Raw genomic sequence first — 26,825 nt, 5'->3', positions numbered from 1 at the left:
CAGCGCGCCACTTTCACTCTTGCGTCCCAAAACCAAGCGTCGCGCCGCCATGCTGTTGTGTCTTTCACCGCTGTCGCTGCACTCACGTCCCGCCCCAGAGGAACTCCATCTGCGCCCACTTGTCCCGCTCGTTAACTGACCTGGTCGCGTCTTCCACCTGCCAACGCACCACGCTGGCGACCGCTCTCCCTCACCACGGCAACAGACCATCTGCTGGCCCTCTGCCGACCTTGTCCCTTCTGGGCCCTGCGATCTTCATTAATACGCCTCGCAAACGCTCCCCGAGCGCCGCTTCCTCTCTAATCTCCTTGGCCTAGCCCTGCGACTCGTGCAAAGACCCATTACCGCACCCTGACTGTCTTCCTAAGGGAGCCCCCATCAATCACAGGAGACTGCCGCACCCAGTGTCTTTTGCTCGCCTTGCTGCTCGTCCGTCCATCACACCTGCCGCCCGTTAGACCGCCTCGTCTCTCTACCTCTCCTGTCAATCCGTTGGACCACCCTATCCCTCCTTGACTCTCACCTCCCATCCAGTTCCACATCCCTCCTCCCCGGACCCTCTGTGCACGGTCAAATCTCCCTGCCCGACATTAAGCCACCCCAAGCTATGATCACAAAGTCTCTCCTCTTTCATACTCACTAGAACGCTCTGAGCTACGGAGCACTACCCGCCTACCGTTGCCCTGGGCTGCTTGACCACGACCTCTCCCAACCGTCGCTCTTTCATTTCTTCGACACTCCCGCACCTGCAACTACCTGGACCCCTACTGCAGCTCCTATCGCATCGAAGACACCTTTGATACGCACTGGACTCCCCCCTCCCCCCTCAGGAAGATTCGACATCGACCCTGATATCACTTGTACTACCGCCTGTCCACCTCGACCATTGGATGAGATGAACTAAGAACATCTTCCTTCACCACCACTACCAGTAAGACCTTGCTACCCATGCGCCCAAGCAACTCACGCTGACCGCTCTAGTAGTTGCTCACCAGATATAATTCACACATCGAATGTTCTCATAGAGGAGTCATTCGATATCATCATTATGCAGCCAGACTCACAGCAGGTACAGCCACATGGCTGGGCCTCTCTTGAAGAGAGGTATGAGGTCATGAAAGAGATTGGCGATGGCAGCTTCGGCAGCGTCGCCCTCGCTCGCGTTCGCACCGCAGGTGCGCACGTTGCTAGACGTGGTACTCTTGTATGTTTAACGTTACGCACACGCTAAGGCTTCGAGTCCCCCTAACGCGTCACAGGTCGCCATCAAGACAATGAAGAAGACATTCGACTCATTCTCGAGTTGTCTTGAACTGCGGGAAGTCATCTTCCTGCGGTCACTACCGCCACACCCTCATCTCGTACCCGCCCTGGACATCTTCCTTGACCCGTACAGCCGCCGCCTTCACATTGCGATGGAGTACATGGACGGCAATCTGTACCAGCTGATGAAGGCCCGTGACCACAAGCCTATGGACGCACACAGTGTCAAGAGCATACTGTTCCAGATTATGTCCGGACTCCAACATATCCACGATCGCGAGTTCTTCCATCGCGACATCAAACCAGAGAACATCCTCGTATCCACATCACAGCACAATGACACATCGCATCCATTCCGTCGGTACTCCGCGATGATGACTCCACCATCCACACCCCCGGTCTACACCATTAAGATTGCCGATTTCGGTCTCGCAAGAGAGACTCACTCCAAACTGCCATACACAACATACGTTTCAACCCGATGGTACCGCGCGCCCGAGGTACTACTTCGCGCCGGGCAGTACTCAGCACCAGTCGACATTTGGGCCGTTGGTGCCATGGCATGTTGAGATCGCAACTCTCAAGCCTCTGTTTCCCGCGTGGTAACGAGGTCGATCAGGTATGGCGAGTGTGCGAAATCATGGGCAGCCCTGGCGGCTGGGTCAACAAGTACGGTCAACGCGTTGGTGGCGGAGAGTGGAAAGATGGCGTCAGGTTGGCGCAGAAGCTGGGCTTCTCTTTCCCAAAGATGGCCCCTCATTCACTGGATACACTTCTCCCAACACCGCAATGGCCTGCCAGCTTGTCACAGTTTGTCACGTGGTGCCTACTTTGGGACCCGCGTGCCAGGCCAACATCAGCACAGGCACTGGCCCATGAGTACTTCCAGGACGCAGTCGACCCGCTCCGCCTCAAGTCTTCATCATCCAAATTGCTGGGCCGCAAACCTTCCGAACTCTCGACCAAGGATTCACCCGACGCGTCTCCGAGCCTCAGCTCGAAGACTTCATCATGGCTTCGACGATCACTAGTCGCTCGAGAGAGCGCTCCTGCGGTTCCTCAGCACACAACGACTCAGCCATTATCGCCTGCGCCATCGCCTGCTGCGAGCTCTTCTAACCCTCCAGTGCCGCCCAAGAACCGACCTGCTGCAACTAAGCGAGCCACGTGGACAAATGGTGTGCCTCAAAATGGCGCGCCCATCCCTATTCTGCCGTCCATACGACCAATCTCGCCGTTGTCAGCTGAGGTAACAGCGCAAGCGAATGTGCGCGCTGCAGAAGGTGCTGACCACGCTGCCAAGAAGATTGGTCGTCAACTGTCGCAGGCGTCGCACGGTAACCATTACGCGGACATCCATCGCCAAGAAGCAGAGCGTGCGTTGAACGGCCAATCAAACCCAACTTCTCCAGCGAATGGACAGAAGGAGGGTTTCTTCTCTCACCTTCGAAAGCGCGCTCGTCGCCTATCAGGCAGGTATCAGACTCCCATGTCGCCAAACTCGGACGATATCGAAGCCAATGCCGGGTGTGCACCATGGGCTGGCGCAAACCCTAGGCAGTCTTCGATGATTGACCAGGCTTCTCTGAATGGAGCCGCCTCCAACAACAACGACTTCTCAGACTTGGACAAGGCCTTGCAGCACGTACGAGACAGCGTAGAAGCAAGCGCTGCAGCCAAGGGAGCTCGTGTTGCCACAAATCCCATGCTCAAGCGTCATCATTCCGTTCCCCATGGTCCTGAACCACGACACTCCGAGAATGGCGTCAATGGACCCATCTCTAGTCGAACTAGACGAGCAACACAAAATAAGTCGAACCCATCGAATCGCTACGAGACTCCCAACGAAGAAGAGGAGCTCCTCAGCGAGGTTCTCGCATCAGCCCACAAGGCATCAAAGAAGCTTGACAAACAAAAGGTTCACCGATCAAATACTGATTCGGGACCCGCTGCCTCATACATGACACCATCGTCCTCTGCCAACCGCAACAGTGTTGGATTCGGGCAGCAAAGTCATGTTACACCAAGCAGGCCTATGGAAATTTCGAAGAACCACTCCACCAACGAGACCGTTTCCAAATGGCCAACGCCGCCCGATGATGGCCAAGACTGGGCATCGAGCGTGGCAGCAAGCCTAATGGCTACTCAGTCGCTCTACCGGTGATTACCCAAACAATCGTTTATTTCGCTTCTGTTTTCTCTGCATCTTCGTCAATCACATAATTGTAATAAGATCAACGCGCCTGATCAGCACTACTGCCGTTTCGCCGTCGATTATCTCGGCGAGCGGTCACGAACACATGACACTGAGCCTTCGATCACCGTCAGGAACGGTGCGCAAGTCAAAGGCACAACGGCGCACACACGCGTCGCAAAAGCAGCGTATCTGAGGATGGTGTTCTGGCGTCACGCAAAGCGCCTCCGCACCATCACTTGATCATCTCGCAACATACATTCCACTGTTGCTTCAATATATCATCTTCACATTCGCTCTGTACACCACTCCATCTCATTACATCTCATCATCTAGGCGGCATTTCAACACATGGCCGCGATATCGCCGGACTGTTAGGAGGAAATTGTGCTAGAAAGCTCGGGTCACCGCATTGTTTGGGTATACCCGGGCACATTTGTGTTACAGTTTTCCGATACCTCGTTTAGACCGCGTAGGGGCTTTGGCTCCTCGAACCTTTCCTTTGTCTGTGTGTAAAGCATCTTACTTCTTGGTTTCAGCTGGCGGATACCCCCAATTTGTAGCATTTGGCGAGCACATACTACCAAGCACATATTATTTTCATGTATCCTTGTTTGTTATCCGGGCGCGCGCGAAAAGACTGGACTGGGGTTTTCACTTGGATAACTTGGGATGGCATGGAATCTTGGATCTTCCGGGTTTTTTTTGTAAGAATTAGCTTGAGCGATCAAACTGCAACACCTTTTCTTCCTTTTCCTTGCGTATATCAGTTCCACATCTCTTTTCCTTGTGTTCCTATGTTACAAATACGTACTATAGACTGGGTGGATCCTGCGCCAGATCCTTTGTTTTCCCTCGTACACTCGCGTGCGAGTCAGACTGCTCTGTTGTAGTTCATATTAATACGGTCCGTGTTATCGACCAGCAACATCCTTTCTTCACTCAACAGTGCGCGGGCGCTCAGACTGGTGGCTTCTGGACGAAGCCCGGCCCTCCTAGGCTGAGGACGGCGCGCCCGCACTGTGTACCATAGATAGTTTTGAATTCTGAAATCGTATTTGGATGCCCTTGGGCGGACACAGTCTGTCTTCAAAAAAAAGGCGTACCCACCTCGCTCGTCCCGTGCTCACTCCGAGGTAATATATGTATATATGTATATATGTGAAGACATGGAAGCTACCTGATCCTGATCCTGATCCCACCTCCCCTCTCGAAGAACGTACGTGTCCCCATATCGCCACCCTGCAACACACGTAAGACCCTGATTTCACAAACTCATCGCCAACCCCACCTGCCCACCGCCATCATCCCGGCGCAATGTGAAACTCGCTATCACGTTGTTTCCCTGCGGCGCCGGCGCCGGCGCGCACGCCACAACGAAGATCTACCCGCCACAAACGGCTGTCAAAGCGCGCGTGGAGTGTGCATGATCCTTGTGTGTGTGTGGCGGGGTGGGGATTAGTTGGGTATTGGGTCGTTGGGTGTTATGTTACACGGCATGTGGACATGGATGGGAGGGCAGGAAGGAGGGGGGGGGAACGGGCCGTTGTTGGTGGTGACGGTGAATTGTTGGGCAGAAGCAAGCATGGAGAGGTTATTATATGAAGAGATTTCAATTCATGGTCATGCTTCATATGTGTACCGGGTGTAAATGCTAATGTCTATATCATATGCCAATGCCAGTTCATGTCATGTCTACCATCCGCCTCCTACAGTAACGGCAAGCCCGGCGACGCGCTCCATGTCACTTTGTTTCTTGCCGACGTCGCTTTCGACTTTGCGGTAGGATGTGTAGAGGAGTTTCTGTGTGTCTACGCCTGTGAGGTGCGACCAGTGTGCTACAACGTCGTTGATTTTTCTTCTTGATATCCCGTTTACGATGTCGGGTTCGCTTGTGTGGCCGTTCGTGGTCGCATCTTGCATGTTTTGGTCGCCGTCTTGGTCGACCTTTTCTTCCTCTGAATCTGAGCCAGAGAAGTAGGCTTCGTCAACCTTGGCCAACCACTCCTTCTGCTCCTTTGGACCGGGCTTTGGTGCGAGAGTGTCTCCATTGGTACTTTCTACACCTTCGTATGCCCGAACCTCCTCGACTTCGGTAATCTTGACTTGTCCTCCTCCATTTGTGCAACCTCCTGGACACGCCATGACTTCCACATAGGCGTAGTCTTTCACATCCCCGCCGGCCGCCGCGCCAGGTTTCCGGCTCACGCCGGTCTTGCCGCCAGGTAATCTACTCGCTTTCGCGGGCTTGAGTCGTCGAACCAGGTTCTGGATATTGCGGAAGCCGTAGAAGCGCGCTGCTCTGATAATGGTCTCTGAGCCACGCACTAACGAGTATTCGACTACGTCTGCGTTCCGACCCCGCGACACTGATATTGACGAGCCTGGGTTTTGCGCTTGGTATGTTTGTAGTATGTGGTACAGATATCCGCCCGATGACCCAGCAACCACATCTTGGTTCTTCCGGCGCGTGTGAGGAAAGAGGAAGGCATCGAGCTTCGGATCCGGGAAGGGTGTTCGTTCGGAAGCGGATAGCGGTGTTCGCGGGAGGGAGGCGAAGTTGATGCCACGCGCAGAAGCAAGGTGGAGAAGTTCGCGAGCTGTGATTACACAGTCGACGTCTCGTACGGGGTCCTGTGTTGCATCGTGGTTGGGTAGCCATGCGGAAGAAGTAAGCTCGCTGCGACTGGCTTCGAGCTTCTTATCGAAGCATGGCATGATAGCGACATGCCATATTTGTGAAGGGGGGATGTTGTACTGCTGGCTCAAGACCGACTTGATGAGTGTGCCAGTGAGCGCCTGAGGTGACTTCAGTCGCGAGAGGTGTGGTAAGATGTACGGATGCGTCTTCTCGGCATAACATATCCAGCCGGGACAGGCTGATGTGAGGATGGGTTGCTTTGGTGTTGTGTCGATTGCGCCCTCAGAACCAGGCTTCGTGGACGGATTCGAGGTCTCTGGCGAAAGCGCATTCGCGACCTCGTCGGCGGCAGCAACCAGACATGCCTCACGTACTACGTTGGTGTCGAGAACCCATGTGAAATCGCTTCCTTGGTGACCACCAGTCTTGAGACCAGACGGACCGCTTAGTAGCTGCGCGATCATGTTCCCGGCCTCGGCCTCTGACACATTGAAGACGGCGGCTATGCTTGCGCGCGACTGTGGAGAGACGCTGGCGACAAACAGCTTTCCTTCATGGCTATGCCCGTTGATACCATTGGTCGTCGTCCCATTTGTGCTATGTCCATTCGTAGTCCCGTTCGTCCCGTTCGTCCCGTTCGTCCCGTTTTGTGTCTGCCACGGTGCGCGTAACGACCGGTATGTGTCGAGCGTTGTGAGCACCTCGCTATGCGACTGGAGAGACACCAGCACTGCTTCTGCGCTCGTGACGCATCCTGAGCAGGCGAGGCAGTCTGTGAGGGATATCGAGGCGGGCGGTGGCGGTTGCGACGCGGCGGCTTTATCTTCGGTCGTGACTTCGTATGGATTCTAGCATTTATCAGCACGCGCTCCTCCACAGCGGAAACCTCACAAGACATACACTGCTGTCCTCTGGCTTCGCTGGAAGCGTCTCTATCGGCTTTATGCACGCGACACCGGGCGATATAAAGTCGTTCAGGTCGTCTGCGGAGAGAATGGCGCTCATGGCGAGCTTCGGTGGGGGAGGAGGGGTGGCGAGCTGTGAATTTCGCAATGGCGTCCGGCGCAGATATCTTTGAAAAGATGAAATCGAACACTTAGCAATCAGGAAATGCAAACACCCGGAAGGTCATGAAAGAAAAGAACAGCACCATCAACTCCCAGCACTGTCTTAGAAATCTACGCCGAAGCGCGGAGAAGGCGATGACATCTCGCCTGGTGCCGGCCATGCGCCAGCCTATCGATAAGCTTGCATTTCTCAGTCTTCCTGGCCATGTCCGCGGCTTCTTTCCGAATCACGCCGCAACTTCCATGACTAACACCTGCATGCTTCCAAGGTCGGGCGACCTTCAACGCCTCACGTGCTTGTCTGTTGATCTTCAGCCGCCTCCATGCTTTAGCCACGAGATCGTTGGGCGCAATATGCTGACACTATATCTGTGGGGTGCATGTAGCGGACGCATATTGATTTAGCCTGGTTGGCTCCTGTGCAGTGTGAGCATGGCCCAAGATGCTGCACGGGTGATAGGCATAGTATGTTGATTTATTTCTAACGAGGTTGCTCTTGTGGATGAAATACCTGTCTTCCATGTTTTGTTTCTCTCGATCATTGCACTCTTGTTGCGAACCATTGCCATGCGACGGATTTCCATTGATACTCTTGGACTGACGTCCCCAAAGACTGGCGCAACCTTCGAGGCAGCCAAAAGAAGAAGGCCATGGTACTCGTCGAGATCCAGGCTGCTGGCTACTTTTCTGGTCTTTGCTGCCTTGTGGATGTGGCTCAGCCTCCAGATACACGTAGTCCTTGTCCCCGAGGATTCGTTCGAATACTTGAAAGATAAAAGCTTGAGGGACATCCTGAATACAACGTTGGGAGTAGGTCAACTCCTCATGATATAAATCGTAACTACACAAGGTTACACATGTCCTTTCGAGCAATATACCAAAAATCACTTAGCGGTACCCATATGAACTTGGGTCATCGTCGACGGTGAACGTACTGACAAGGTCCCAGTTCGAGAAGATCTTTGTACTCAACCTACCATTCCGGACGGACCGTCGCGATGCCATGGTCCTTTCGGCCGCGATTTCGAACATCAAAGTCGACTTCGTAGACGGAGTGACTGGAGAGAGCATCAAGCAGAGCGCTTACCCACCACCAGAAGAGAACCTCAAGCTTCTTCCAGGCATTCGAGGTAGCTGGAGAACGCATATGAATGCCCTACAAAGGTATTCTAGTCCTTCAAGACGGTCAACCCTGGCTAAGACAATCCTGGAATAGGGTAGTCGAACAAAATCTGACAACAGCCTTCATACTCGAGGATGATGTCGATTGGGACATCCGCGTACGCCAGAACCTCCAGCGCTTCGCTCTGGCATCCCGTGTCTTATCATCAAGCCAGAATGTAATCACCACATCCTCAAACCTTCAAAGTCGTGTGGAGTACCGAGCGAATACTGAGACAGAAGAATCGGCCTTCCAGATCATCGATACTAAGAACCTTCCGAAAAGACTCCCTTCGATACCGCTGTCGTCGGTGTATAAAGAGTCGAAGCTCAGCCAACAGTATAGCAGTTCAGGCAGTACATCACCATATGGTGACCCATCGACATGGGATATTCTCTGGATCGGACACTGCGGTGCTGGCTTCCCTCGGAATCCCCACGTACAGTCGAATTCAGCTAAACATCACACTCCAATCTCTTCCTCGAACCTCATCTTGACTCAGCCAAATGATCCCACCGTGCCCATGGGCAGACATCTCAAAGCCCACCCTTTCCAAGGCGGCCCAGACGCGCTCGCAACCGCCTATCCACCCCACACGCGCATCTACCACAGATCAACCGGCGGCGAACTATGCACCGTAGGCTACGCCGTATCCCAGCGCGGCGCCCGGCGTCTCCTGCACCAGTTCGCCGTCAAAGGGTGGAACGGCATCTTCGACGCTGAAATGGGGCGCTGGTGCGCGGGCGAGGACCCAGACATGGGCAAAAACTTCCCCAAGCCTGTACCCGGAGAGGCGAAGAAGGAGAGGGTGTGCATAACTTCCCAGCCACCCATCTTTGCGCATCACCATCCGATGCAGGGCGAGAGTGATATTGGAGGCTTGGGCGGCGGGTATGCAAGGAAGTATGAGACGAAGTATCTGAGGTATAGTGTGAGGATGAATTTGGAGGAGTTGGTGCAGGGGAAGGGGGAGAGGGAGTTGGTGGATCAATGGCCGGATGAGGAGGAATGAATTCTCGTGGACTTTTTTTTTGCATTCTTGCGTGTGTGAGATGACTCGCAAGGACGTGCGATCAGGCGTATCTGTCGGATTCTGGGTGCTGTAATATATCACGTAGTTTGCGAACTAAACTTCACATAGTTGGATTGTATGGCGCAGTATTTGTAGTACCGAAGTGGATGTGGCAGGCTTCACTAACGCAAACCTTCTCGAACATTGCAGGCCTGAGGACAGACGAAATGCAGGGTCCCATGGCTTGATGCAGTTTCAACTCCACCATGTCTCCTCACGGCATGTCGCACCAGATCGTCGTGGATCGCAACGTGATTTGTCGGTGAGCGCGACGGCGGCCCGTTGCTGCGCCTCGAGGCTCATGAATGCCGAGTTCCCCTCGCGTCATCATCAACTGTCTGGCGGCTGCAGCACCCTTCCACCATATCCGAACGACGCCGTTCACATCGCCATACCCCCATATCCCCTCCCAAGACGCCGCCGGAGTCTGCAACGTACGGTGTGGGTGCGACGGGGTCACGGATCCACTACGTCTGGTCAACGTCATCACGATCTTCTAAGAAATCCGCTATTTTCCACGTCTGTGAAGCGCGACCACCATGGACGGCACACGGCGCAGAGTGCTCTACCAACTGAACAGCCGCTGGATTTACGGCAAGATTGTGCGCGACTCCGCTTTTTCTTGTAGAGGGAAATCGCTAACACTGCAGTTTTCAACAGCCGTTACTCCACGCTGCTGTCTTCCTCCTGCAAATGGCTGCTGTCTCTCTCCTCGCGCGCAAGTACAACAGCTACTATGCACAAAGACCCGGTGAGTCTCGAGTTTGCTCTCCCAAATGTTTGCTTTGCTGACTATGCGCAGTCCTCACGACGATGATCACCAACGCTGTACGTACCTAATCTTGCCACCGGGGCATCATCCGCACACGTGCCCTACCGCTATCCGAGAAGTCAATCGCAAAGATACTGCACTACACAGACAAAATGCGCACAGAATATGGAACGGTAGCTGACAGTACACGCAGGTGTTGGGTGGCATCGCAGACACAGTAGCCCAGACTTTGACCGCCGTGCGACAGCGCGCAGTCCGCAAGAAGGGCGGCCTCGACAAAGATGACTTCCTCGCAATCGAAATCCACGAACTCGACCGGCGGAACCCCGTCAACGACATGGACCTGATCCCCGACTCGAAGCGCCTCCCTCCGCCATTCGATTTCGAGCGAACAGTGCGATTCATGTCCTACGGTTTCATCATGTCTCCGCTCCAGCACAGGTGGTTCAAGTTCATGGCTTCGACATTCCCGATGAGTAAGACTTCGACCTGGTTGCCCGCATTGAAGCGCGTGGCTCTTGATCAGTTTTTGTTCGCGCCAGCTGGTCTTGCTTGCTTCTTCACATTCATGACCGTTGCGGAAGGTGGTGGAAAGCGCGCTGTGCAGCGCAAGTTCCAGGACATTTACGTTCCGGCGCTCAAGGCCAACTGGCTGGTCTGGCCCGCGGTGCAGATTGTCAACTTCCGCGTCATGCCAATCCAGTACCAGATTGTACGTTTTTTTTTTCGCTTATCCATGATTTGAGTTCGCTTGCTGACTATACTCCCAGCCATTTGTCTCGACCGTCGGTATTGCTTGGACAGCATACCTTTCGCTCACCAACTCTGCCGAAGAAGCAACTTCCTAGATTCGACATGTGATACGATTTCCCTTGTACATTTCTGGTCCTTGAGCGTATCTGGTTTGGTCATGGTTCCGGTTTTGGCATTGCGGAGTACCCTTCTTTTCACGCGCTTCGGTCTTGAATACTTTGGGTTGGCAATTGGGCGTCGTGGTTTTTGTGTGACGACAGGTCAGTTGATCTTGTCTGTTGAAGCGGGTTATGGTACTCTATATGTCCACTCGTTAGGTCTTAACAGAATGCTATCCTTATCCTACTAGCATCCCGATTACCGATGAATGCTATATGATACAGCTTGACATGGCGTGCGTATCCTGAGATACCGAGGCATGTCAAGCTGCTACATGGTCCGAATATACTTGGGCCTGAGAGCCTCGATGTTGGAGCACCCCTCTCGGCCGCGGGAGAAGGCTACGACGAAACGCGGGCCGGAGCTCGAAACATTCTGTGCCTGTCTAGCTTTTACTAATCTCTTCTCAATCCGGCGATTTGACATGCTATTTGCTTTTGTGATTCGATAAGGAAGCTTCAAGCCTCTGTACCAGAAATTGTCTCACCCCACCCCGCCGCGCGCAACTGCCCCGCCAGAGCTCCCATGACATAGTGGGCTCAACAACAAACATCCAACAGTCCCACGCAATTCTCTCCCCATATACACAGACAATCGAAGTAAGTAATTGCAACCCAGTTCAATCGTCCAGACATCATCTGCTGTTCAAATTCTCTTGCAATCACCATCTCAAGCTTTCTGTAAGCATAGAGCTGACGCGCATCCATCACAGTACCACGAAGACACTTCCAGCATGTCTCTCTCCAACAAGCTCTCCATTGCGGACGTCGACCTGAAGGGCAAGCGCGTCCTCATTCGGGTACGTCTATCATCCTTCTCCAAACACATCACAGCTCTCAAAATCTAACATTTTACTCTATAGGTCGACTTCAATGTCCCACTTGACGGAAGCAAGATCACCAACAACCAGCGTATTGTCGGTGCTCTCCCCACGATCAAATATGCGCGCGATAACGGCGCCAAAGCCGTCGTGCTCATGAGCCATCTCGGCCGGCCAGACGGCAAGCCCAACCCGAAGTACAGTCTCAAGCCGGTTGTTCCCGAGCTCGAGAAGCTGCTGGGCACAAGCGTGACCTTTACCGAGGACTGCGTCGGCAAGCAGGTCGAGGAGACTGTCAACAAGGCTAGTGACGGACAAATCATTCTGTTGGAGAACTTGCGCTTCCACGCGGAGGAGGAGGGCAGCTACAAGGATGATGAGGGCAAGAAGCAGAAGGTTGACAAGGCGAAGGTGGATGAGTTCAGGAAGGGCTTGACTGCTCTTGGTGATATCTACATTAGTGAGTCTTTGCAATGTTTCCGTTTCATTGAGTCTATGCTGACAACTGCTCAGACGATGCTTTCGGCACCGCCCACCGTGCACACAGCTCCATGGTCGGCGTAGACCTCCCACAAAAGGCCTCTGGCTTCCTCGTCAAGAAGGAGCTCGACTACTTCGCGCAAGCTCTCGAGGAGCCCAAGCGCCCCTTCCTCGCCATCCTCGGCGGCGCCAAGGTCAGCGACAAGATCCAGCTCATCGACAACCTGCTCGGCAAAGTCGACAGCCTGATCATCTGCGGCGGCATGTCCTTCACATTCAAGAAGACGCTCGAGGGCGTCAAGATTGGCAACAGCTTGTTCGATGAGGCGGGCAGCAAGACAGTCAAGGACCTCGTGGAGAAGGCGAAGAAGAACAACGTCAAGATTGTTCTGCCCGTGGATTACATCACTGCGGACAAGTTCGACAAGGATGCCAACACAGGCTATGCGGAGGACAAGGACGGCATCCCAGATGGCTGGATGGGTCTCGACTGCGGAGACAAGTCAATCAAGTTGTACAAGGATGCTATCAGCGAGGCGAAGACGATCCTCTGGAACGGACCCGCTGGTGTGTTTGAGTTCGAGAAGTTCGCAAAGGGCACCAAGGAGACGCTCGATGCTGCTGTCGAGGCGGCGCAGAGTGGCAAGATTGTCATCATCGGTGGAGGTGACACCGCGACTGTCGCTGCCAAGTACGGTGTTGAGGACAAGCTGAGCCACGTCTCAACTGGTGGTGGTGCATCGCTGGAGCTGCTCGAGGGCAAGGACCTGCCTGGTGTGTCTGCGCTGTCAAGTAAGTAGACTTGGATATCGAATAGCAGAGTAGAAGCTTAGTGGGAGAAAGGCACTTCTTCGAAATTATGATTCGTGTAGAGTAGCTTTGTCAGAGCGCAATAGAGCCTGAACTGCATCCCATTATGCCTTGTATAGTCCCCTGCCTCAGGAATATCACTGCTTCTCAACCTGTGCATTCCCAGGCTCAAAGCCCAACTCTCGCATGTCCATCATGCGTGTGGTTTCTCGGTGCCTGGTGCGCTTCAATTCGCCATCCTCACTCCGCTCATTTCCCCAACTTCTTCAACTCCTCCCTGTCACACAATTAGCTTCTATCCCATCCCACTCTCATCCCCCTCCCTCACTTACCTCAACTGCACCGCAAAATCCTCATTCGTATCATCGTCATCCCAGCTCTCCTCCCACAGATGCGCATTGCCGTTGGGGATCTGCGTCTCCTCCTCGGTCCAGTCCTCGACGGGGAAGTCTTCAAACTCGTCGTCTTCTTCGAGGACGGCGGGTTTCTTTGCGTCGGTGGGTTGCGGGGTGGGTTTGGAGTCGGCGGCGGCGGTAGTGGTGGTGGGTTTGGAGGGGGGTTGAGCGGACATCGTCGCGGTTCGTGTGTGTTTGGATGTTCGTGGGTATGTTTTGGCGTGGAAGAGTGGGTTTGGAGTAGAGGTTGGGTCGTGGAGTTGTGTGTGTTTGTAAAGGTGAGCTTGGAGCTCTGATGCGGCTCTCACGGCGGGAGCGGCGATGGTCTTAGCGCGGGCTGTCGAGTTGTGATCACGTGCGCACGCATCTTGTCTTGTCTCGACACCTGCACAGCGGGGTACCTTGAATCGTGGCAGAGATCTTAGATCGGATACAAGGGCCGATATGTAGTGACCAGGGTTCGCTCTTACACTTTCCGGACTCGCAGCGCTGCTGTGGCTTCAATTTACCATGATAAGCCCAAGGCGTAGATGACGTACCTTTGGTTTTAACTCCGAACGGACGAAGCAGTCTGTAGGCCGCTGTGGAAGGGTTGCAGCGCTTGGTGTCTCCGGTGCTCGAGCCGCGTCGCACGCCGGCTGTTGGACTGGTGCTATTCTGTGTTCTTCAATTGCACTTTCTCGTCCTTCCTTTCTTCCATCACCGTTCGCACTTCCCTGCACTCTTGCAACCTCTCATTGAGGGACTGTCTCTACAAGATGCTGAAAATCGGAGGATGGCTCAGGGCCAAAGCGCCGACGAGTACAAAAAGCCTCGATACTGTGGATGAGTTGGCCCAGAGTGAGTGTGGTAGGAAAATATTGCTTGGTTGCCACTGATGGGATGCATAGTCGAGGATGCCATGAGCTCTGTCACGTACATCATGAATGATGACCTCGATTCAGCTGAAGCTCATCTCAACAAGGGCGCTTCTTCCTTTCATCAAGTATGCATACCTCGCATGCGAATTGGCTGTAGTATATGAATGTGAGAAGCTTACGAGGACAGCTTGGGGCTGGCGTGTGCATGTTCATGCGAGCAACTCTGGGTTTCGAACAAGAAACTATGCGTCAAGGTCCGACCACATACAATATCTGTATAGTTGGGCTGTAAGCTGACATGTGTCGTAGCCGCCGACGCTCTATACCAGGCCGAATGCACCGCCTACGAGCAGCAAAAGCGAGCCGCGAAAGACACCAATGCCTACCACTCGCCAATATACCCTCCAGGAACCGAATATGCAGTATGCCAGGCAGAGGCACAATTGATGGCCGCGGTGGTTGGGCTTTTGAACGAGAGCTTGACAGAGGCTATCAAGAGTTTCTACAAGCTGAGGAAGGCATACCTGGCGCTGGAAGGCATAATGGAGTACGAGAAGAACTTCTTGAAGCAAAAAAGTACAAGTAGTATCAATACGGCTGCTTCTAGCAGTTCGCAGAAGGCGGGATTGGCAGGTTCAAAGACGGGGTCTTTGCGCTCGAAAACGTCGGCTAGTGGGATGAAGACTGGTGCATCTGCCCATGCTTCAACTGCGAGTCTGAAGCAAACTCCAGAGCCTGTGTTACCAGCTACTGCTGCTCCAACAGAAAGGACTGCAGGCAACGGAGACAACACTGAGGACTTTGATTTCGTGCATGCTGCTGAGGACAAGAGCGGAAACGTGACGCCAGGGGAACACATGGCAAACATCAATGTCCCTGCTGGCAAGGATGGCTCTATTGCGCTGGACAACTCGCAGAAAAAGCTTGATCTTAACTCCAGTTCAGCAAGTGGCCTGCCCGCCTCAAACGATACCCCGACCGTCGCCGTTCCAGACACCATAGAAGACTTTGAGAAGCTCACAATGAGCGATAATCCCGAGTTGGACATCTCAACGTTTAGCGAACATCCCGTGGACAGATTCATTCTCGCAGGTTCAAACTTCTGCTTCGGCATGCTTCTGCTGCTTCTGTCATTCGTACCCCCGGCATTCTCTTCTTTGCTGAAGATTGTAGGCTTCAAGGGCGACCGAGAGCGTGGTATGCAGATGCTTTGGCAAGCTACCAAGTTCCACGATATACATGGTGCCATGGCTGGTGTCGTGCTCATGGGTTATTTGAACGGCTTCACAAGCATTTGTGACATTATCCCATCTTCTGGTGACGGATCATATCCCAAGGAGCGGTGCAAGGCGCTGCTGCGCGTGATGCGCGAGCGGTACCCGAAGAGCCATCTCTGGCTTCTCGAAGAGTCGCGCATGACAGCTGCAGACTGCGAATTGGAGAAGGCTGTCCTCATTATTGAAGAAGCGGGCCAGGTTAGTATCATGTAGCCCAGTTGCATGAGCCAAAACTGATGTGTTACAGTCACAATTGAGACAACTCGAGGCGCTCAGCTGGTTCGAGAGCAGTTTGGATAACATGTATATGCATGATTACAAGGCCACCGCAATCGCTTTCCAGAAGTGTGTCGAACTCAACAACTGGAGCCATGCCTTGTACTGGTATATTTGCGGCGCCGCCTATGTTGAACTCTATCGTCGAAACAAGGCGACCGACCCAGAGGCTGCGACAAAGTACGCAGCTGAAGCAAAGAAGTTCTTTGAGAACGTCTTGCCAAACATTGGCAAGAAGAGGTTCATGGGTCGCCAACTGCCATTTGACATTTTCGTCAACCGCAAGCTCCAGAAATGGGAGGCCCGAGCCAAGGAGTGGAACTGCGACATGATTGATGCCATCGGTGTCTCTCCCATCGAAGAGATGATCTACTTCTGGAACGGCACCAAGCGCATGAAGGACCACCATCTCGAGACATCTCTCGAAAACCTGGCATGGAGCGAGTCTGCCGACAACCCGCACTGGGAGAAGGAGGGTCTGGACGAGAAGTCGATTCTGGCGGTCCTCCGCGCGTCTGCGTATAGGAACATGAACAGAACTACAGAGGCCAAGGCGATCCTGGAGAAGGAAATCATTCCTCAGGATAAGTTGCTGTTCAAGGGCCACTTGAAGGATAACTGGACCGCGCCTTGTGCACGCTATGAGATGGCTGCTAATCTCTGGAGAGAGGCTGATGTGGATGGCCAACCGGCGCAGCACATGGAAACTCTGAATAAGTGCAGAGATTGGCTTCAGGAGGTCACGCAATGGGATGGCTTCGATTTAGATGCTAGGTTCGTGCTCTCTTTGTTTCTATGAGCTATTTACTAACCAAATTTGTACAGAATTGGCATGAAAATCACGACCGGGAAAGATACGCTTAGGAAACTGGGTGTACAGTGTTGATATGTCACAATCTGTTTGGTAGGAATACTGCATTCAACCGCACATAGACGGATACATAACGCATCGTACTCGCATCGCTTTTACCCGGTAACGCGGCACAATCGCGTTGTGCATACACGCAAAGTATACAAAGTCTACAGGCAATGGAGCAAGCCATCGTCTGTCGATTGACATACGTGTCTTACTGCGCCACTATTGACCATCGCGGGCACCCAACTGAGCATTCAGGCAGTACTCGTTCGCTGCAACGTCATCAAGTACCTCGACGTGCGTCTGACATGTGACAATTGACAACACGTAGAATACGTATGGATCCGACCTAACCGCGAGAGCGAATCGCCGGCAGCGATTGTAGATTGTGGAGTACTACCTGGGCACGTGAGGCTGTCAACGTTGGACGTCATTGTGGCTTTCTTATGAGGCCAAGTGCATGTGCCTGGGGGGCGACTGTCTGTAGGAAATGTATTAAATCTACCAAACGGCAAGGAATGCATGTACTAAAGTTACTCAGCTGATTGGCTGCCAACCCCTGGGACCGGACTCTGATGATCATCTCTTGACTTAGGTCATCTGGCCGAAGGATGCTATTGGCTCCCACCCTTGCAGGGTCTTTGAGATGATTGGCAAGCTTTAATACAGTTCTAGACATGGAGGCGGTCAGGGGTGTATGCGCCGCTTTGCCCAAGTGGTCGCGTGCAGCGACCCTTGATACCCTTGATTTCGTCCCCACGCTCTCTCCCGTTTGCGATTGCTCTGACAGTTTGCGCTTCTTTGCTGCACCTTTTGTACAAGTTACACAAACATATCTCCTCTGTTCATAGGCAGCGCTGATATACAGTCGCTCCTTCCACGTTGCGTAGGTGCCCACCATCTCCTCCTGCCTCTTGTGTTCGCCGAGGTATTCTTTCTTCGTCTTGCGACCGCAAGCCACCACTTCAAAATCCGCACCTTGTGTTGACGACATTCTGGCAGGTTCCACCATGAGTAAGGCTCAGTCACCATATGATTCGCTACGGCACATACCTCAGTACTACGACAACACCGACTCGCACAACTCAGCACTCAACCTTATTCTCGCACTGCGACCCGAATGGAAAGATTCCAAAGACACGATTGAGTTCGTTCGCTTTACCGATGGCATCACGAACACGGTATGCAAGCCTCTGCGCTCTGCAGAAGACGGGTTGTCTTGAGAATTTGGCTAAACAATGGGTAGCTCCTAAAAGCGGTGAACAAGCTCCCGGGCCTTTCAAAGGCGGCGATAGATGAGGATGCCATATTGCTCCGAGCATACGGGAAGGGCACCGATGTGCTCATCGACCGCGAGAGTATGTATCATTCCTGACTGAAGCCAATCGCCAAGTCTAATCCATGCACAGAGGAGACTCGCTCCCACTGCCTCTTGGCCCGTCACAATCTCGCGCCCGCCCTCCACGCTCGGTTTGAGAACGGTCTCCTTTACAAATACGTTTCAGGCACAGTGTGTGCACCTGCCGACCTGGGTCGACCAGAAGTATGGCGAGGGGTAGCTCAGAGGCTGGGAGAATGGCATGCAACATTACCTATTTCGAGTATTAGCAGCACGTGCCCTGCACCTTCACAACTATCACCACACAACAAACGTGCTTCACTGGTAGACATGGCACAACTTACACCAGGGAAGCCCATTCCCAATGTGTGGACCACGATGCAGAAATGGATCCTTGCGCTTCCAACAAGCACCACTGCGCAATCGACCCGACGAGAGCAACTGATGACCGAACTCCAGAGCCTGACACAGCTACTAGTCGATACTCCGGGCGTCTGCGGTGCGAACCAGTTCGTATTCGCGCATTGCGACCTGCTGTCTGGCAACGTGATCATCGAACCATCAGCTTCATCAGCTTCACCCTCCCGCCGATCCAGTGCGTCGAGCGCATCGAACGAATCAGAAACCGCTGCAACGGTGACCTTTATCGATTACGAATACGCCACGCCTGCGCCGGCATCTTTCGACATCGCCAACCACTTCGCCGAATGGGGTGGTTTTGACTGTGATTACTCTGCGATGCCTACACGGAGAACTCGCCGTGCCTTCCTCCGCGAGTACCTGCGAAGCTTCAGCACACACCAGAACCGAACATACAACGAGTCGGACTTGGACGAGCTGTTTGAACAGGTGGACAAATTCAGGGGCGTCCCTGGCTTCTACTGGGGCATCTGGGCTCTGATCCAGGCACAAATCTCCCTCATCGACTTCGACTACGCGAGCTACGCAGAAGTCAGACTAGGCGAATACTGGGCATGGAAGGAACAAAAGACCACCGAAAGGGAGAAGAGATGGGCACAAGAGGAGTGAGAAAAGAAAAAACACGCTCATGGATACCGCGTGTACATCATCAATCTGGGGTTCAACAAGAGATTGTTTCATGGGAAAGGCGTCAGGGTTCGTCATCCCCTTCACATCGGCAGCATAGAGCGTGGTTTTTCTGTCCTGTCTTCTTTTTCATCTCTTACTATTTTATTAATACCACATGGAGCGCATTTCAACCATGCAAGGAAAACCCTCATAAAAATTGGTGGTAGATAGATAGCAGCCACAGCACAAACATCCCACAAGCGACACGAAAGTATGATGCCCTTACGCACCAAAAGCCCATGAGCAGCTATTATCAGATGTACTACTGTACGGCAGCGGCATCTCGGCACATCAAACTCAACCTGCATGCATACATGATTACAGCTACACACCACACATCTGACCTGTACACATCATCGGGCCTAAGCGTGGAAATGCGCATGCCAGCTTCCGTCTATACGCATTTCTAGCGCCCCAGAGAAATCCAAATGCTCATGGCTGTGTTCCAGTCCCACCTTGCCAACCCCACCTCGTCCCCGCTTTGAGAGAGACTCCACTGTGGTGGGCTGGCTGGACCCTTGTAGCGTTTGCCACTCGGCACATGGAAATGTTGAAGATTGGCGTGTAGATCCTGGACATGGGGGATAGATAGTGTGGCGGAGGGGGGGGGCTTGGTGGGAAGTTTGGCCGCTATGGGGAGGCATGGGTTGGGAGTTTGGTGATGCAGGCAAAAGTGTAGAAACAGTTTTTTACAGGCAAAGCATGGTGTTGTTCGAATTGCGTGTCCACAAACAGTGCTTCGCATGTGAGCATTGTAGTTTTTAGGGGTCATTAAGATCAAATTCAAACTCTAATCCGCGCATTTCTTTTCCCAGGTCATTAGGAGGACGCCTTACATATGCGTCGTGGTATATATCATCCTGACCCAAATCCAATATGCACTTTTCCTGTATCCGTATCCGCGCAGTCTCTAGAAAGAAAAAAGGAAATTCGTAACCACTGCATCCTCATGCGTCAACTGAAATCCCCAGATCCCCGTTTGCCATCCAATCAAGATCGCCCAGCCCGCCGTCTAACGCAGCATCATCAAAGGTAAACGTCTCGCCCACGGCATCCAGATTCAGCAGCGAGTCAAAGTCCCCGTCGTCAAATTCGTTGTTGAGCGGTAGGCTCGAAAACAGCGTGTGGTCGTCCTGGTGGTGGTTGATAAACTCGAGGCTGTTATTCGGGGTCATTTCCAGCGTCATCCACTTATGAAAAGCGTCCGGAGGCGGCGCGGCAGAAGTCGGGGCCATGTTTTGAGACGGCGCGTCTTGGGAAATAGTGATGCTGGAGACTTGCTCATGGTCTGATTCAGGGGGCGTGGAGGCGAGGAAAGTTTCTAGGCGGCGCGCAACTTCTTCATCCGTAACGTTGTCGCTGGGCTGTTTCTCGAGCGCTGTCATGTTGGTTGTGCCGCTGTCTGGAGGTGGTGTAAGTGTCGAGCGCTGGAGATTCGTGCTTGCGGATGAAGTCGCGTTGACGAGGTCGAGGCGTCGGCCGGCGTCTACCAGATCTTCGACACTTGTGACTGGCGATGGCTTTGGTATGGGCGAGACTTGTGCGGTCATTGGCGCAACGTGGATCCCTGCCTTGCGAATTGCTGCTTCGAGGAATGCTACGGAGTAATCGGCGGCGGCGTAAATATCACGCAGTTTGCCCATAACGGCCATGCACTGGCAGAAACCGCGGAGAGATATACGGCGTGTTTCCTCTTCCGGAGCTTTGATGTCGAGCAGGTGGATAATGATGGCTGGTAGGAGAACCGTAACACCTGTCGTAGGTAGGTATTTGACTAGACCACCAGCATCGAGACGATGGGCGATTGAGGTAATGGCTGATGCTGCACGACGGACATTGCGGCGAGAGACATCGAGGAGATCAGACTCAACATTGACTTTCGTCGGTGCACTTGCTGGCCCACCCTGTGAGTTTGGCAAGACTTGTGGTCGATGCAATGCAGACAAAGTGGTGAAGAAGACCAAATGCAGTAGCGATTTGGCAACATCAATCGTGGGCTCACCGCTAGGCTTGTCTGAATATTGAGCCTCGTCTGGCAATTCAGACACCCACTTCTGCAGCTCGTCATCGCAAGCCTTTACTTCGCTTGTCTCGGGGTCGAGCTTCTTGGGAAGCAGCATCATAGTGGTCCGATCATTTTGGAGGCCGTGATTGTTGTTCAGTACGCAATACTGCTTGGACAGCACCTGTGAAATGCACAGACATAACCGTGCCTTCTCTATGCACATAATAGCCAGTTGACGTTGAGTATCAGTGTCTCTCGCAACACGGCAGTCGGCTGGAATGCATGTAATATCATCTGGAATGGCTGAAATTTCGAAGTCGTCCATGGTGAGCATAGGGACGTCGAAATCTTCAGTCTTTATGCGCGTTGGTCGTCTCATGCCGAGTGCGATAAGGCGGTCTCGCATGTATGTGGACCACCATATCCGCTTCCACAACTTGACGCGCTTGACGTCTAGATTGGTGTTGTCAGGATTGCGATGTAATCCAATGGTATGCGCAACGGAAGTAGCGACTCCCATCCAGTGCCAGGTGTCTTTTTGGTCATCAGGGGTCTCATAGTAGTACGTTAATAGCAGCAAAGCTTGGACAAGCGAGACGCGGTCAGACTCGTAATCAAAATCGTAAAGGATCTGTCGGTGCGTCAGAAACGTCGCTGATCTAATGTGCTAGCATGGTTTCGTGCAGAAGCTCTTTCACATGTTTGGCATGTGCAACCCTGGCATGTGCACGAAATGTCGGACTTCTCGGCGAGTCCGATCAACCATGAATATCATCTCGGCCGAATATAGATCGACCGAAATGAGGAAAGGGGTCGGAAACTTACTCTAGTCTTCTGGAAGAAGTCTTTGCGAGCCTCCTTACGCGTTGCGTAACCCGCGGTGTGTAGGTACTGCATGTCAACGAATGATGAGCCAGCAAACATGACAGCCTGAAACAGAATCAAGCTGACTTTGCCGTTACTTCCATCTTGCTTGTCAATCATCTTAAGAAAGTCGTGTAGATCCAGTAGTGGCATGTATGGATGCACAAACTCGACATAAGCACGAAGCATCTCACTACGCAGAGTGCCCTTTGGTACAGTCAGTACACCCTTCTTTTCGAGGTACGATATCTCATCGGGTCCAATCTTGGAGGGCAAGGGCTTGATGAATCGTGGAAGATCGCCAGAGGGCGACTTTTGTTGCATGTTGCCAAAGAATGGGGCTCGATTTTCCCCAAAAGGCGTGAAGGGCAAAGTGGGCAAGCCGTTGATTTGCGAAGTGATGGAAAGTCGTCGCTGCATATCGGAGAAGTTGCTGACAGAATTGACGCGGTGTCCATGATTTTGATCTAGGATTGGTTAACTCCAAATTCAGCAAGAGAGCTGTTCGCTAGCCACTAACAAATTGAGTGAGGCACATGCTCGTCTCGCCGCGATTCTGCTTCATGTGATCCTCGCGATGTGGCAGACTTCAAATTATGGATGTTGTCCAGGGCATCGCGTGAAGCGAGCTTTCGCGTAGCTGTCGTTGTGGTGGTTGCGCATTCGGTCTGTTCGTCATCTTTGCTCCATTTCCTGTAGGGATTAGCCAAATTCTACCATGTGCGGTGTATTCGAGGCGGGAATTGTGGCTGGGCTGGAAACCGAAGGCGTGAGGAGAAGGCGCTGCAAGTGGCTAGTCTAAGGTGGGATCGAGCGAGCGAATCGCATGACGACATTCGCAGTCGAATAGTCGCTCCCATCCGAAAAGTCGCATTGATGTTGGGGGGCCCGGGGATTGCACTAAGGAGTGGACTAACTTTTTGCGCCTGCTTTCTGACACAATGCAATCAACCTCGTCCAAGCGGCAGTTGGTGCAGGGAGCACCGTGCTCGGTGACATTGCACCGGACTTTTCGCGCTCGACAGCATTGGCACGCCTTTGAAGCCCTCCTCTTGACCGAACGCCCTGTTGGATTTCCGTCCAGTCCTGCTGTGGTAGCTTTTCGTTTTGGTGGTTGTTGAAAGTCGATTTGATGGTCTTCAGAGGGACTGCCAGAGTAATCAGACATCTTGGTCGATGTCTCAAAACAAAGTGCTGAGAAAGGGAGGGAATGTCAATGTTGCGATCACTCACGCGCGAGGGGTTCGGGGCAGCACGAAGACTTTGTATGATTCCAATTTCTCGGAGTGGATTCTAGGCCAGGGTTTAGTCGCGTGCTTAGGTCACCTACGAGCCGCCATTCACCCTGGTGCGTCAACGCTCAAGACGCCGCCGTGCCATTCCCCACTACTGACCCCAGTCCCCCAGATGCGGGATGGCCGCTTGCTGTAGCGCCAAGTGTTCAGGGCGCCGGTCTCTCTCGGAAGCCATCGGACGAAGGCCGCTTTCTGAGAACGTCCGACGTCAGCTGTTACGGCTGCTTTGTGTGCGTACAAGATACCGCGGTAAATTGACTCGCGTTGGCCGACTCTGCCCGTCTTCATGTACGGACTTCCTCTTTGGCGATCCGCAACGACATTCTGGCAATGCAGTCCTGCTTCCTAGTCAGAGGCTACCTATGATATGTGGGGACCCCAGCTTGTTTGAATCATGATGGGTGCCATGTCTGGCAAACGGGTCTCAAGCGGGATGGATAGCGGAATTGGATATCCCCAGACCAAGACGAGTGTGGTTGCTCTAGCCGACTTGCTAAGCCGCGTCGACTACACGTGATGCACAGGCCCTTTGCCGTCTTACCAAATTGGCTGCGCCTTTTGACAACGATCGGAGAGATCCACCTGGGCCCTTCTCCGAGCAGGCCCCCAAGAAAATTGCACCAGGCGTTAGTGTCTGCGGTGTTTGCCGCTCCCCACACTGTGCGAGTGTCGACGCTGCGTTGGCTCTATCCTTTCGTGCGTACAGCAAAGCCAGCACGCATGGAGGCGCAAGGGGGTGCATGAACATCTGGTGGTTGGCACAAGATCGGTGCTCGGAGCAAAGGCAGTCCAGCAGATTGGCAGTGAAGAGACGTCAAAAAGACGTGGCATGAAGCGATCAGCAGCGAACCGTTGACCCTGGCCTACCATATGCGGGGAATCACGCTTGCCCGTTGTCGGTGAAGACTCGGAAAAGTCCCCAACATGCATTGAGTGGCTAGCCTCAGGCGTTCATCCTTCCTGATTTCTCTCTAGGGCTCGGCGCATGCAGCCCCAGCACATGCCTCTGGATTCGATTCAGCGATCGATTCCACCATCCGACTAGTCGACTAGATCACCTAACAGATGTGAATGCATCCCGGATAAGCAATCGTGTATGTGGAAAAGGGGCATTCGAAGATGCAAGTCTGCCAGATCTTATCAGGTCCTTGCTTCAACTCCTTTAAATAAAAGTCGGCAGTTTTGAGACGGTCCGCAAAGTGCTGTTTGACACCGCACTAGATGCGGCCCTTCACGCCGTCACCCATCGCCGGCAATACGATGCTGCGGCTGATCTCACGAGCACCGAGTCGTCTGTAACGACTTTTACGCCCCTCCAGGACTGTAATCAGCGGACATGGTCGCAACTTCCATTCGACGCCCACCGGCTACCCATGACGCACTCAAACATTTCCATCGTGCGATACCCATGTTGGCCATGCACGAGCCATTTCTGAGCAAACTTTATCTGGCGAAAAGTAAGCCTCCAGCCTCACTCGTCCGAGAAGAGTAAATTGCTCCTTGGGTAAACATTATCACCCCTAGAACACAGTACCAGCTTGTGGGCAGTGTGCGCAATCTTTAACGTTTCAGTCATAGGGCTCCGACGATTTGCCCCAGTGTGAGGTGTACCAGGACCGCGGATGATCGTCATCCTGACTCGACGGCGGGAGGGATAGATAATCATTGCAGTCTTCTCGATCGAAAATATTCCGGACATTGAAGAGAGACTGTATTTCCTTTTTATTTTCCGTAAAACAACCGCCAAGTCCGAAATCGTTATGCAAGACATCTGACGCGCCAGCATGGCGGAATAGTAAAGTGGGTCGTCGGAGTTCTTTTCCATTCAGTTTAACCACATATCCAGCACGAGCAGGGATGAGACAGTGCACCCTTTTGGATGCCTTTTTCTTTTGTTCCATTCTCTTAAGCCGCACAAAACGTGAAGTAAAAATTCCCCTTTCCGAATGCATTTACATGTATCAAAGTACTCAAACATCTCGTACTGCAGGTTAAGAAACACGGAGGAAAAGCATCAGGTGCATCCTGAAGCGATATGCAAGACTTCGCCGTTTAGTTGAAAAGCTAGCAATACTGCGTATAGCTTCAGGCTGTCATATGGGCTGCCTGCTGTAATATCCTGATCGCTTCCGGTCGTAGGTAAGGAGCTACCAGGCAGGATATTTCTTACTTCAGACCAAACATGTCACCTCACAACCAACCTTCAGCCCAAACCGCCAAACCCAAATCTATCCATCCGGATCTACGAATCCCCAGGGCAAACCTACATCTCACATCAGTACCTTTATCAACTTAACAAAAACACCACGGTACTCACAATCATAGGTTTCTCGCAAATCACTCCTTCAGCCAGAGCAGCCTCATAGCACGCTTGCGCCGCGGATCGCTTACATCTGCATTCCTACATGGTGGATCAGTACTTTTCTCCTGCAGGGAAGGCTGCAACCAACAGCAATTATCTCCAGGGGGCAGAACACCGGCTCGCATGGGCATGCAGTAATGCTTTCTGTAATTGGGGAAGGCGCGGCCAGGGCAGCGGCGAGGAGAGTTGCGAGGACAAAGGTGAGCTTCATGGTGATTGATGTTGTAGTCTGTGAAATAATGTGTTGAAGTATGGTGATGGATGTTTAGTCGAGCGAACCTTTCGTCTTTTTATGCGAAACATGATATTCCGAGAGTCAGCATATCTCAAGCCGTTTTTACGCTGCTCTTCTGTATAGTCAGACTGTCCCAAGAGCTTGGTAGATTGGTTTCCAATGAGATGGCCAAGGTAGGTATTGATGAGGCAAATTCAGCCCGGTGAGCGTTGTCTGACTAAGTCACTTGTTGGCTGGGATGCGAATGGGGAAAATGCTGCTATGGCTTTTAAGTCACTTGAGACTTCAAGATAGACTAGTACTCAGGAAGGAGGATTTGCTTAAATGGAGGAGCCAATAAGTACCCTTCGCTGTAGTCACCGCGTTCTGCTATGGTTCTTCACACGTCAGCGTTCGACGCCCTGATACGAAAGCGAAGCTTGAGGTTGGTCCTTCTGTTGTGATCTAGCCCTTGGCTATTTGGCGATTCATCCAGTGGGTGGGGTCCATAGACTTGGAGTAGGCATATACCGTTCAGCTACACTGTGCTCATATTCGTCACACCGCATTCACCTGGCGTCAGCTGACTGGAACAACACCTGACGAAGTATTCATGCATTCCAACCTATCTTATAGAATTGCAGCATCGCTTCACTCTATGCTTACAGCTTCGATGAACCAGACGGCCTCTCCAACGCCTTTGTCTTGTTCTTGAAGTTCTTGACCAATTGCCTCACACCAAGATCCAGCATACACGTCCTCTGAGCCACCTGGTATCCTGATGCCTGGAACTTCGCGGT

General features: G+C 52.8%; 12 protein-coding genes across 12 annotated transcripts; 7 read left to right on the top strand and 5 right to left on the bottom strand.

The window, feature by feature from the left end:
- Nucleotides 1–1,048: 1,048 nt before the first annotated feature.
- Nucleotides 1,049–3,700, top strand: SNOG_07141 (hypothetical protein; the record flags this gene model as incomplete). Its single annotated transcript, XM_001797441.1, has 4 exons — nucleotides 1,049–1,204; nucleotides 1,260–1,783; nucleotides 1,849–3,391; nucleotides 3,515–3,700. 4 exons carry the CDS (start codon nucleotides 1,049–1,051, stop codon nucleotides 3,698–3,700), a joined length of 2,409 nt encoding a protein of 802 aa, XP_001797493.1.
- A 1,367-nt stretch (nucleotides 3,701–5,067) lies between these two features.
- On the bottom strand, nucleotides 5,068–7,103 carry SNOG_07139 (hypothetical protein; the record flags this gene model as incomplete). The annotated part of the gene is made up of 2 exons (XM_001797440.1): nucleotides 5,068–6,946; nucleotides 6,999–7,103. 2 exons carry the CDS (start codon nucleotides 7,101–7,103, stop codon nucleotides 5,153–5,155), a joined length of 1,899 nt encoding a protein of 632 aa, XP_001797492.1. The 3' UTR covers nucleotides 5,068–5,152.
- A 770-nt stretch (nucleotides 7,104–7,873) lies between these two features.
- On the top strand, nucleotides 7,874–9,339 carry SNOG_07138 (hypothetical protein; the record flags this gene model as incomplete). The annotated part of the gene is made up of 3 exons (XM_001797439.1): nucleotides 7,874–7,975; nucleotides 8,115–8,295; nucleotides 8,408–9,339. The coding sequence occupies 3 exons, from the start codon at nucleotides 7,874–7,876 to the stop codon at nucleotides 9,337–9,339; spliced, it is 1,215 nt and encodes a 404-aa protein (XP_001797491.1).
- Nucleotides 9,340–9,938: 599 nt separating this feature from the next.
- On the top strand, nucleotides 9,939–11,019 carry SNOG_07137 (hypothetical protein; the record flags this gene model as incomplete). Its single annotated transcript, XM_001797438.1, has 5 exons — nucleotides 9,939–10,001; nucleotides 10,060–10,150; nucleotides 10,202–10,227; nucleotides 10,356–10,883; nucleotides 10,942–11,019. 5 exons carry the CDS (start codon nucleotides 9,939–9,941, stop codon nucleotides 11,017–11,019), a joined length of 786 nt encoding a protein of 261 aa, XP_001797490.1.
- Nucleotides 11,020–11,816: 797 nt separating this feature from the next.
- Nucleotides 11,817–13,292, top strand: SNOG_07136 (hypothetical protein; the record flags this gene model as incomplete). Its single annotated transcript, XM_001797437.1, has 3 exons — nucleotides 11,817–11,882; nucleotides 11,946–12,363; nucleotides 12,417–13,292. 3 exons carry the CDS (start codon nucleotides 11,817–11,819, stop codon nucleotides 13,181–13,183), a joined length of 1,251 nt encoding a protein of 416 aa, XP_001797489.1. The 3' UTR covers nucleotides 13,184–13,292.
- On the bottom strand, nucleotides 13,235–13,781 carry SNOG_07135 (hypothetical protein). The gene is made up of 2 exons (XM_001797436.1): nucleotides 13,526–13,781; nucleotides 13,235–13,470 (listed from the first exon to the last, which is right to left on the bottom strand). The coding sequence occupies exons 1-2, from the start codon at nucleotides 13,762–13,764 to the stop codon at nucleotides 13,443–13,445; spliced, it is 267 nt and encodes an 88-aa protein (XP_001797488.1). The 5' UTR covers nucleotides 13,765–13,781; the 3' UTR covers nucleotides 13,235–13,442.
- Nucleotides 13,782–14,510: 729 nt separating this feature from the next.
- Nucleotides 14,511–16,800, top strand: SNOG_07134 (hypothetical protein; the record flags this gene model as incomplete). The annotated part of the gene is made up of 3 exons (XM_001797435.1): nucleotides 14,511–14,573; nucleotides 14,730–15,923; nucleotides 15,973–16,800. The coding sequence occupies 3 exons, from the start codon at nucleotides 14,511–14,513 to the stop codon at nucleotides 16,798–16,800; spliced, it is 2,085 nt and encodes a 694-aa protein (XP_001797487.1).
- Nucleotides 16,801–17,528: 728 nt separating this feature from the next.
- SNOG_07133 (hypothetical protein) lies at nucleotides 17,529–17,851 on the bottom strand (the record flags this gene model as incomplete). The annotated part of the gene is made up of 2 exons (XM_001797434.1): nucleotides 17,529–17,667; nucleotides 17,724–17,851. 2 exons carry the CDS (start codon nucleotides 17,849–17,851, stop codon nucleotides 17,529–17,531), a joined length of 267 nt encoding a protein of 88 aa, XP_001797486.1.
- A 16-nt stretch (nucleotides 17,852–17,867) lies between these two features.
- On the top strand, nucleotides 17,868–19,567 carry SNOG_07132 (hypothetical protein; the record flags this gene model as incomplete). Its single annotated transcript, XM_001797433.1, has 3 exons — nucleotides 17,868–18,038; nucleotides 18,104–18,215; nucleotides 18,267–19,567. 3 exons carry the CDS (start codon nucleotides 17,868–17,870, stop codon nucleotides 19,223–19,225), a joined length of 1,242 nt encoding a protein of 413 aa, XP_001797485.1. The 3' UTR covers nucleotides 19,226–19,567.
- A 665-nt stretch (nucleotides 19,568–20,232) lies between these two features.
- Nucleotides 20,233–22,574, bottom strand: SNOG_07131 (hypothetical protein; the record flags this gene model as incomplete). Its single annotated transcript, XM_001797432.1, has 2 exons — nucleotides 20,233–21,921; nucleotides 22,116–22,574. 2 exons carry the CDS (start codon nucleotides 22,572–22,574, stop codon nucleotides 20,233–20,235), a joined length of 2,148 nt encoding a protein of 715 aa, XP_001797484.1.
- Nucleotides 22,575–23,494: 920 nt separating this feature from the next.
- On the bottom strand, nucleotides 23,495–23,857 carry SNOG_07130 (hypothetical protein; the record flags this gene model as incomplete). Its single annotated transcript, XM_001797431.1, has 2 exons — nucleotides 23,495–23,787; nucleotides 23,827–23,857. The coding sequence occupies 2 exons, from the start codon at nucleotides 23,855–23,857 to the stop codon at nucleotides 23,495–23,497; spliced, it is 324 nt and encodes a 107-aa protein (XP_001797483.1).
- A 1,578-nt stretch (nucleotides 23,858–25,435) lies between these two features.
- SNOG_20077 (hypothetical protein) lies at nucleotides 25,436–26,132 on the top strand. Its single transcript, XM_001797430.1, has 2 exons — nucleotides 25,436–25,727; nucleotides 25,775–26,132. Exons 1-2 carry the CDS (start codon nucleotides 25,632–25,634, stop codon nucleotides 26,057–26,059), a joined length of 381 nt encoding a protein of 126 aa, XP_001797482.1. The 5' UTR covers nucleotides 25,436–25,631; the 3' UTR covers nucleotides 26,060–26,132.
- Nucleotides 26,133–26,825: the final 693 nt, after the last annotated feature.

This window comes from Parastagonospora nodorum, assembly GCF_000146915.1.
Source record: "Parastagonospora nodorum SN15 chromosome Unknown scaffold_10, whole genome shotgun sequence".
NCBI lineage: Eukaryota > Fungi > Ascomycota > Dothideomycetes > Pleosporales > Phaeosphaeriaceae > Parastagonospora > Parastagonospora nodorum.
Note: the sequence above shows the minus strand (reverse complement) of the source record. Positions and strands in the feature narration are given on the sequence as shown.

Excerpts from the sequence above, each read along its gene's own strand:
- SNOG_20077 (XM_001797430.1), top strand. The coding sequence starts at position 25,632 with ATGTCACCTCACAACCAACCTTCAGCCCAAACCGCCAAACCCAAATCT. Across the intron at positions 25,728-25,774 it reads CAAACCTACATCTCACATCA|GTTTCTCGCAAATCACTCCT; the intron begins GTACCTTTATCA and ends TCACAATCATAG.
- SNOG_07135 (XM_001797436.1), bottom strand. The coding sequence starts at position 13,764 with ATGTCCGCTCAACCCCCCTCCAAACCCACCACCACTACCGCCGCCGCC. Across the intron at positions 13,471-13,525 it reads GATTTTGCGGTGCAGTTGAG|GGAGGAGTTGAAGAAGTTGG; the intron begins GTAAGTGAGGGA and ends ATTGTGTGACAG.